The sequence below is a fragment of the Pygoscelis adeliae genome, unplaced genomic scaffold (genome assembly GCF_000699105.1).
Source record: "Pygoscelis adeliae isolate BGI_AS28 unplaced genomic scaffold, ASM69910v1 Scaffold209, whole genome shotgun sequence".
Classification (NCBI taxonomy): domain Eukaryota; kingdom Metazoa; phylum Chordata; class Aves; order Sphenisciformes; family Spheniscidae; genus Pygoscelis; species Pygoscelis adeliae.
Genome location: NW_008825538.1, coordinates 1,488,802 through 1,499,151, shown reverse-complemented (window position 1 = coordinate 1,499,151; position 10,350 = coordinate 1,488,802). Strand labels below are relative to the sequence as shown.

At 37.0% G+C, this 10,350-nt stretch overlaps 1 protein-coding gene across 4 annotated transcripts in view; it reads right to left on the bottom strand.

Moving 5' to 3' along the window:
* The window catches only part of CTNNA2 (catenin (cadherin-associated protein), alpha 2), a 478,985-nt gene that overhangs the window by 107,364 nt on the left and 361,271 nt on the right, over positions 1-10,350 (bottom strand). For all 4 annotated transcript variants that reach the window (XM_009331867.1, XM_009331865.1, XM_009331864.1 and 1 more), the window contains one exon: positions 996-1,148. In XM_009331867.1, the coding sequence (XP_009330142.1) occupies positions 996-1,148 (153 nt within the window). The remainder of the gene's footprint in view (positions 1-995; positions 1,149-10,350) is intronic.

The window sequence follows — 10,350 nt, the reverse complement described above, 5'->3', positions numbered from 1 at the left end:
AACATTGGAACAGGCTGCCCAGGGAAGTGGTGGAGTCACCGTCCCTGGAGGTATTTAAAAGACGTGTAGATGAGGTGCTTAGGGACATGGTTTAGTGGTGGACTTGGCAGTGCTAGGTTAACGGTTGGACTTGATGATCTTAAAGGTCCTTTCCAACCTAAACAATTCTATTATTCTATGTTGCAAAGGGGCTACATATTCTTGAAAATAATGCCAGTACAGAGAAGTCAATAATGCCACATAATAATATCAAGCAAATCACCGAGTTCTATTTGTCTTCAAGAAATACAAGAATTTTTCATAGTATTTGATCTGTTAATGGGCAAAGTGAGATGAACATTACCGTTATTTTAATAAAAGCCCATTCAATGAACATCCAGGTTTCAATCATTAAGTTTTATACTCCTCATGGTAGAATAGAGCTATTTCAATATCATCCCTGAAGACTTGAAATTATCATTTGACTTTACACAATAGGTCTCTTCAGAAAGAGAAGATACTATGTATATACATTTGTAATACAGACCTTTCAAGAGTAAATATGGTCTTAAGGCTACGCCTTCTCTCTGTGTCCTTTTCCCTATTTTAGTTCAGCATGACAAGCTCTTAAGTCTAGAGCAGCCTTTGACCAGTACCAGCCATAGTATTGTGAAACACCTATTTGGCTTTTTACTTAATGGAAATTAAGATCTATCATACTGCTAGTAAACCTGAAATGAAATTTACTTCTTGTTGCTCATGACTTGTGACAAGATACTGGAAATATCATTTTTAACATGCTCAATTTCTTTAATGAACTACTAAAGTACAGTACATGCTCCTCTCTGCCAAACATCCAGACATTTGCTGTGCAATCACCGGGATAAAGTTGACCAAAACTCCTGAAACTTCTATTACAGAAATGCTACCTCTAACATTTCAGCTAGTACATAACTTTTCTTGCCTCCCCTAGAGAGGCAAGGTGGAAATCTAGCTGTGTCAATAAGGTCACTTACCTCAACTAACTTGTTGGCGTGTTCACGGAAGACCTGAGCATACTCCTTCACTTCTTTCTCATTACCACTTTTTGCGGCCTCAATGAGAACCAGTAATGGGACATTGGTCTCCAGGAATGAATCCGATATATGATCCATTACTGCCTTCCGTAGCTGTGACAAAAGAAAGCAGACCAGTAAATAAAAGGAGAATTATCAATATACGTTCCCACTGTATCCATTGGCTACTTATATTTAAACATTGATGTGTCACATCTCACAGCATTGTGTGGGAGTTTGGGCTTTTTTCTTTCTTTCTTCATTCCACGTTATATATTTGCAGCAAGCATACACATATCAAACACTTAAGGGCCTAGCTCTGCAAAACCCTCCTGAGATTCATCATTCATCACACATCTAATCCTACTGGACTGAATGGATCTATATAGGACGATGGTGATTACGCACATAATACATTGCAAATTGATGAGAATTGAAAGCTGCACAATACTTTAAAAAACAGTTCAGCTCACTTAAAAGCCAAATATGGATTAAGGAGCTTAACTTCAAGCAACCATTAAAAATATTACCCTGAATATTTCTAAGCCATCTCTAATTCCTGCACTGAATAGTATTCTATGCAATGAATACTTCATTTAGCACATGCCTTGTCGTTTGTATTCTCTTTCAAATACCTCCAACAGGTATAAACAGAAAACCTTTCTAAGCATTTTCCAGGAGGATTAGAAAACATACTAGATTTTATTCCAAAGAAAAAAAAACAAAACACACACCCCCCTGCAAGTTACCAAAGATTAAACACCTTGTTATTTCATAAAAACATCTGTTTGAAACAATATTACTGTAAGAATGATGACACTAACTTCTTCTCTACCTTGCTAATAACCACTAATTAATGTCAAACTTCACTAAACTTTGAAAGACAGCCAGAAAGATGACTGAAATCTTAAGTAATTCTTCCTGGAAGCTTAATTGCTCTATAAGAGTATGGATCATAAACATTTTTAGCATGTTTTCTCCAGCTTTTTGGGTTTTAAGAATGAAAAACTGTGGACTCAAACACAAGCTGGGAGCTATTCAGCCTGGAGTTCTGCCTAGCCATTAGACTCCTTAAGTCATGCATTTTTAGTTAGATGAAACATCAGGAAAAGTAATTTTCTCTATTTTGCAGTCCAGACAAGATAGCTCTAGCTAGACAAGGTGTCATCAAAACACCCAATCATACTGAAAGCTGGTATATTGTTAGACACTAAGTACATGATCCAAGATGCATTTCCTGTTTGACAGCAGCAATTGTCAGCTCTATTTGAATAAGGAGCAAGCAAACTTTGAATATTTCCATTCAATCCCTGAGTGGTGCAGTAAAAACAAGCAAAGCAAAATAGCATATATGGGTTTGCATAAGGCATTCCTTTTATTTCTATTACAACTAAAGCAGCCAATGTATTAAGAACAGCAATTCTTAATTCCCTTAAAAATTAATTCTACTCAGGTTCTACCTGGAAAGTATTTTTCCAATCCCAAAATGATTAAAGGCACTCAGAATAGCTAACACAGTAATACATACAAACAGAGGGGGAAAAAAAGACAAAAAAAAAAAACAACAAACAAACAGAGAAGAAGAATATATCAGAAACCTGCCAACAGTTAGGAACCTGTGTGTGGTTGCTACTACCTATCACATTGTCACCTTGTACTCTTTCTTCTTTTCTCTCATCAATCTGCTGATATCCACTTGCTGACTCTTATTTTATTCCTGTACTGAAAGCTCTTTCAGACCGTCCTTTAGGCCTGTTTGCACAGCATCTTATACAATGAGATCCTTATCCATGAACAGTTGTCATAGGTAGCATTCTCAATACAAAGATAAACACTAATATTGCTCCAAATATATCAAAGCATTGCAAACAAAGAAAAAATACACTAAGATGTTAAGTGTCAGAGAATAGTGCGCCAGCATAGCACTCTGCATTATATGCCTGATGATTTCCAATCACTATGTATATCAATCCTTCCCTAATAAATGAAGGGTTTCATCTATAGCCAGCATTAAGGGAGAAATACTGCCAGAGAGGGTTCATCTCACATTTGCTTAATCACCCTCTGCAGATGTCCATCTCCCAACACTTGCTGAGAAGCTCCGCTCCCAAGTTAGATGTCTCACTTCAGTACCTACAGCTAGACTTTTTGAAGTCCATTGGACCGAAATATGCCAAACTGTGGTGTTTCCAAAAGAACACACAAAGGCTTTCAAAATCCCATGTGGTTTCCATCTCATTCTCAGGGAAAATCCTTAAAAAAAAAATCCACTTGCTCAAGTTCAATGCCTACCGTCCACTGCACTGGAAAAACTACTTTAAATGTTAAATGAACACTGACAGTTTTCTGTTTATATCGTTCCATAAGGAGGTATCTGTTTCAAAGTGTTGTGTTAAATGAACAAGCAATTCAATTTTTAATCAAGGTCAATGCAGTGTTATAGATCCGATTATAACAACACGCCCCATGGAACTAAGAAAAGTCTCAGGACGTTTAAGTATGCAGCTTATTTTCATCAGTATTAAATACCTTCAGTCTACAACCATGTACTAGAAATCCATAAAAAACGACAGTAAGAGCATCAGCTAACCAGCAATTTGGGGTTTACCATTGTAAATATACAGTAGAGTTATATCTGAAGAAAAATGAAAGAATAAAATGGATATCTTGTTTCTAATGGTAACTGTATGTTGCCTTCTGCAGTTCAGAGTTGCAGCAGCTGAAAAAAATCCGAGTTCTGACTGTCACAGGTTTGATAACTATAAAATTAACAAATTCTATTTTCCCATGCTGTGTTAATCATGGATGTCAGTAGCATATTTCTGACCCCTCATGTAAACACGCATTATAATTTCTTTAGAAATTGGTTATCTGAGTTTTAGGATGCCCTTGCATTGAAGTTGAAAGGTATAGTTAACGGTTTTTATGTATGCAGGAGACCACAAATTTTGCCATCCATCACCACAGGCTATAAAGAGTGACTTGACAAAATCATTTGTTAAATGTGACAGGAGTATGAACATAAGACACTCATCCAATAGCCGAAATGTGTATGTGACAAGGTAATATTAATTGCACAACACAAGACATCTAAAAGTCTTAGCTCAGCATTACCAGTCTATTTCATCCAATTAGGGCTTTTCATCAAGGTAAATAACTACTGGAAAACTAATCTTGTATGTTCCTCTGCATACTGCAACAAAGTCCAGCCAAAGTGATGGCTTATGCATCCAGAGATTTTACTGTTTCATACAACCAGCATCAGTTCAGAAGGGAACGGGAGAAGTCTGTGACTTGAATTTAAATGGTCATAAAACATGTGGTGAAAACACATCAAGTTTTATTCTGAAAACAGCATAAGATCTTGTGCTTGTACATACATTAACAAATGTCATTGCAATGCCTTAATTTACCCTGTATTCTGATGTAAATATTATGACACAAACTATTACTCATAAGACAATGCTTTAGTCGTGTTCCCCCCCCTCCGAATTTTTAAGTTAGAGATGACTTCAAAGTGTGGGTAGTTTCCACTACATGAAACTCCATTTGTTAGAGGAGAAAGCACATTAAAAAAAGGTCTTGCTTAATTCATTTTGTCATGGAGAAAACTTTATTAATTAACATATAGCTGAAAGAATAAGAAGTTTGCCAGAGCAGCAGAAAGGTATGAAAGGAAAACATCAAGGCCTGCAAATATTTTTAAAGTATTGAATGGTGTACCACAAGGCAGATTTTATGTCTTTCCAGTTCAGTCAATTTAGTCAGTTTATGGTGCAGAGTCAGTTGCTGTTTTTGATAGCATCATGTTCTACTGTTCTAAGCACTATTTAGGGCTGTTTTATCATTGTCGGTTCACAGCTATAATTGAGCTCAAAGAGGTTAAACTGCCCACTGAAATGATGTTTTCTGTGGCTATATAACAATTTTAGAACCAAAATGTCTTAGTGTTACTTACAGTCTAGTAAAGAATTAAATGTCTAATCCTGACACTGGAAGGTAAAGTCTCAGCAGGAGATTAATGACTCCAACAGATTGCTAAACTTTATAAAGACTGGCAGTATAAAGCTATCTGGAACAAAAGTTTACCAAGGAGCACCTTATTCACCATTTTCTATTTAACACGCACTACAAGCTGAGCCCAACTCCAGTTTGCAGCTGCAGAGCGCTCCCAAACAGGTATTTATTTAATTGAAAGAGATGAAAATAAAGTCTTCTCCACCGCAGTTAAAGTGTGTCTCCTCCAGTATATCGTGAAATTGAGTTCTGGAGAATAAGACGGTGACCATCAGAAGCTACTGCAGTAGAGTGCTGAAGAGAAAGTCTCAGTTGATTCTGCACGCTACAACCCATGAAGATGTGACCAAAAAATGGTAGATTGGGGGATGTGGACGCTAATGCCAGCAATTATGTCTTGACAGATTAAACAGCAAAAAGATTAACATTTGAAGCATGTATCACACTTGGACACTCAAAATACAGATTTCTGGAATATACTACATAAAAATATTTAAGATTTGAGGCTAAGATAAAAACTCAGGAAGAAATTCTCTTACAAAGACTGATCATACTTCTTCATATATTTTTCAGTGTGTGAGTTTTCTCTCTAAAGAGAAACTTCCCCAGTCAGGGAGAGCCTGGGGATGAATTTACTAATGGAAAGCAACTTGAAGTGACAAGTTTTAACCAGAAATTTGAAAGACAATAAGACACGCAAAACAAGTTCCTCTTAGGTGTAGGTCACTACAAAGGATTCCTCAAAATGGTATATGGCCAGAAGCACAGAAGAACTTAGTTACCAACTACTTAGGTACCTAATCCTCACTGGTTTTGGATTTTTTTTTTTTTTTTTGGGGGGGGGGAGTGTTATCATTTTTTGTGACTTAGAAATTTTATACTGCCTTTTCAACAAATATTTTTTGGCAAGAGTGAGCCTTGGGCTTGCTAACAACATTAGGGCAGTTACATAAAAGCAGAGAAAAATGTATAAGTTTGTATAAGCTTGGGGGACAGATGTCCACATACCCCCCAAATATATGAGTATTATCAGGGCAAGAACTCTGTCCTGTTTCATGTCTGGATAGAATAATAAAATCCTAACGCCAATTGAACTGCTTGGATAGTACCAAATATTTATTATTTCTACCAATAAATAATTATACAGGGCTTTAAAAAGGTAGAGGACAGTACAGAGATTACCGTTGAAAAATGTTGGAAAAACAGGAGGACAGAAATACAGGCAGTGACTGAACAGTCAGTGAAGTCAAAATAATCCAGAAGCGAAAGACAATGATTAACTTTCGCATTCTGTATGACCTGGGAGGGTAGAGCTGTGACAAGGAGAATATGGAAGGATGTTGTAGAACAGGACATAACACGTAGGAACAAAGAAGAAGGGAAAGATTGTAGGAGGTTACCCCAGCAGAGAAGAAAAGGGATAAGACTTTGAAAAATATCCTTGTAAAAACTGAGGAGGACTGTAAAGTATCAAAAATGTCACCAAGACTGCAAGCCTACAGGGTCTGATGCAAGAGAGGAGAGAGGTGTGACAAAGAGGAGGGTAATGAAGAATAAAAATCATGGATTAAACATCCACTGATTAAACAGAGAGCCACAACACTTTGTGTATCTTCATGTACTATCCCAGGCTCTGTTGAAATATTTAAATAAAGTAGGGTGGCTTTGGAGCTTTATGGTTTTTATAAAAACAGGAAATACAAAAAATAACTGGGGACAAAACTGTTCTGAGGAGGTTAAATAGCTATTTGGTCACAAATGGAAAGGAAGTTGTCTAAGAAACCCCTTCATGAAGTTATCCTCACTATGGTAAGCATGCATAGTAATTTCACTTAAAAGCAGTTAGATCCAATAAGCTTTAAAGGGTTAATAGAGTAAGTGCTACATGTATCACACTCGTATTCCCACCTACCCTAGCTGCATGAACAGGCTGGCATACTAAATATTATCATCAGCTTCTCTAAGACCTAAAGATTTAGCTCCAATGAAAGCTGATGACAGCTGTCTTTGGTAGACCTATCTACTGGAGTTCCAGATGATGGCTGAAACAAGATTAAAAATAGATTGGGTTCTGCAAAAGTGGATTTCTTATCATCCTTTCCAAGAGTCACTCAAAGTCACAAACTGATCCTGCCCCATAGACAGAGATGATTGATATCTGATACTATCAATTAACATCCATAGCTTCCAGAAAAGTCCTTACTGCAGTGAGATCAGAGCCTGGGTTTTTTTCTTGGGTTTGTTTTGTTTTGTTGGGGGTTTTGTTGTTTTTATTCTTGTTTTGTTTTCTTCCCCTTTGCAGTAATTTCTATAAAGCAAAAACTGAAAACAAAACTTTTTATATTTCTGGTCGCTTAATAACAGGTAACATTAAAGACCTTTTATAATACTTTAGAAATAGCATTACTGAACAAAATTAATGTCAATTAAGAAGCAAATGTAATGTTGAAATCTCATTTGGAAATTAAATTCTACGTACTTTGTCATTGCTCATAAATCCATTAGGAGGACAGAATGACAGAAGTCTTTGGAAAAGGACCATGTTTTCTCTACATTTATAGTGCTCCTTACCTCATGCTACTGCATTGTTGATAACGAACATCAAAATTTGAAGCTGTCTTTATGAATCCAAGCTTCTATAAGTTTCTTTACCTGATGTGACTACTGGCCATTCTCTGGTTGACACTGTAGAACAGTGAGAGCTTCTTTATGTAAAACTATCATCGATAGAAATTTCTTGGAGTAGGTTTTTGTTCGTTTTTTTTGTTTGTTTGTTTTATTTTGGTTTTTTTGAGTAGCAAAATTATACGCTTCTGTTGAACTTCTTCTACATTTACAGTGTCTCTTATTAAAGAGTTTTAAAAACTCCATACTTCTTTCTCTGCAGTGATTACAGAACTAGGCATCTTCTAGCCTAAGATTCATTATTTGAGGAATAATGACAAACTATGTTCAGTAATCTACTTTAACGCAATATAGCTGTCACTGAGTTTTGCCTCATAATTCCTCACAAGCCACTTCGAAAGGCCAACCCTCTGTGCTCACAACTTCAGTCAGTTAAAAAAAAAAAAATCAAGTCTCTATTTCAAAAAGCAAAAGCAGCTATAGCTGCTACACTCTTTGGATTTTGCCAGACAAAAATAATCCATCATTACTTTTATGTTGCAGATCAAACTTTCCTTCATTTGATGAAAATGTTACACACTGTAGCCTTACACAAAATTACCTGATATGGGTATAGTTTCCTGAAATATGGCACCATATGTGCATCAGTAAACATTATGTGTAGAGTAAATTAAACCAAGCCTTATAATTAGGCAGTAAGGAAATTACTGCAGAGCTGAAGAGTAAACCAGCAGTATTAAAACACTCTCCATTTCCTCTGAAGCACTTCAGAGCACCATAAAAACCTCAATGTCACAGTGATAAACATCTAGAAGAAATGCATTTTGAGGGAGACAAAGACACGTGCATTCAAATAAGTTCAAGTCAAAATCACAATTAAGTGCAATTTAAATAACAGTTCATTGCCTCTAACTTTTTAGATCAGATTTTTAGACATTTTTCTAAAACTCCTTTCCAAAAGTAAATACACCAGTTAGTCTATCAAATGGGAGCAGACAAAAAGTGGATACAGTGCCGAACAGCATGCCAGGGACTTACAGTTCTTTCAGTCCAAGCTGGTGAAATTCAGAGTTTGCCTACTTCTGTTGCTTTAAGGAGTGGCTATAAATTCAGTGGAAGCTGAAAGAGCAGAGGACTTTACCAAGTGGAGCATTACTATCTCTGCTTTATAACCCAGTACCACACAAGACTCCTGTGTAATACCTTTGTACAAGCTACCAGAGAGACCCAGTAAAGAAGTACTGATGTACACACAATGCGGTCCACCCACACTGAATGAATACAAGAAATAAACATGTAGTGCTGGCACAGAAATAAATCTGTATTAGCATTTGATAGACCGCTTTCAGAAAGCCAGCTTCCAGATTTCCATAATCAAGAGCACTAGAGTCACTGCAGGTGAAAACATAACCTATTAAGCAACAAGGAAAAGGTGATGAGCTTCTAATGAGCAAGGGCTGATGCCACAGGTGGCCTTAGGTTGAAAGACATTTAGATTGACTTACAGCTGGCTCCCTTTAAAAAAATGACAACATTTTGTCAAGAAGCATTTTCATGCAACAGAATGAAGCAATATCACCAATCACACCTCACTTTCCCTTGGGAACAACCAACACCTCATCTTCGGTAATATAGCATAACCGTAGCAAGACTCCTGTGGATCATCTGTTTAAGTACAACATTGCTTCAGCTTTGCAATATAAATCTTTAGTAAACATTCACACAAGACTAAATTTTGAAGTTACAACCTTCTTGGATATTGTGTTACTACTTAACGCTTGCATGCAGTTTTGCATCTTCAAAGCACTGTATCAACTCTGTTACAAATTCTCACAGTGTACGTGAGCTAGGTAAGGTCCATGACCCCCTCTGTATTTTTAGTTCTCCTTAAATTATACAGATCTTGAATTAAAAAAAGCCACCTTCAGGATTTATAACCTTAACCAGCGCCCTCTTGTCTGCAACAAAGGGCACATCAGAACCTGCTTTTATGGTAATGAGAAGCAGAGCTCGCTTCCCTAGCCCTCCTAGAAATGCACCTATTGCTGCAGCGTTGACTGGCTCTACAGCTTGAAAGTAAAAGGACTATTGACAGAAACCTACCTTTAGCCTCCTGTCTTTTGGGTGCATAAATTAGGAAGCAGGTTGCTCATGACTCCCTACAGACAAAGAAAGTTGAGCTTTTCCAAAATACATCCTTAAAACCCCAAACCACCCTCTGAAACTGAACTCTCTATTGACTGTATAAAATATTGTAGGAAAACCAGCTTCTTTATATGAACACCCAATTTCCATACTTGACATCAGCTGGTGTGAATTCTCAGGGCTCTCTTTTTTCTCTTCCCCCCGCCCCCTCAATACAAGTATTTCTTTGGGTATGCTGTTCAGCTTCTCAAAGGAGCAGAAAGGAATTGGTTTTCTAATATCTATTAAGTTTCATTAGAATCGGGTTCACTGTTTGCGTCTGAAGATCTTAGTTTTGTTTTGCTTTCTGAGCACTCATACTTCCCTTGGGCTTGTATCTTAATGTACAGGTGCTGTGTACCTCTTAAAGCTGGTGCAACGCAGCATACCTAAGTTGAGGCACCTTCACCTTCAGAAGCAACTTTACTTTTCTGTGTTTCAGATTATTCTTCTGAAACTGGACAGTAACTCTTGCTTGTCTTCATAGAGC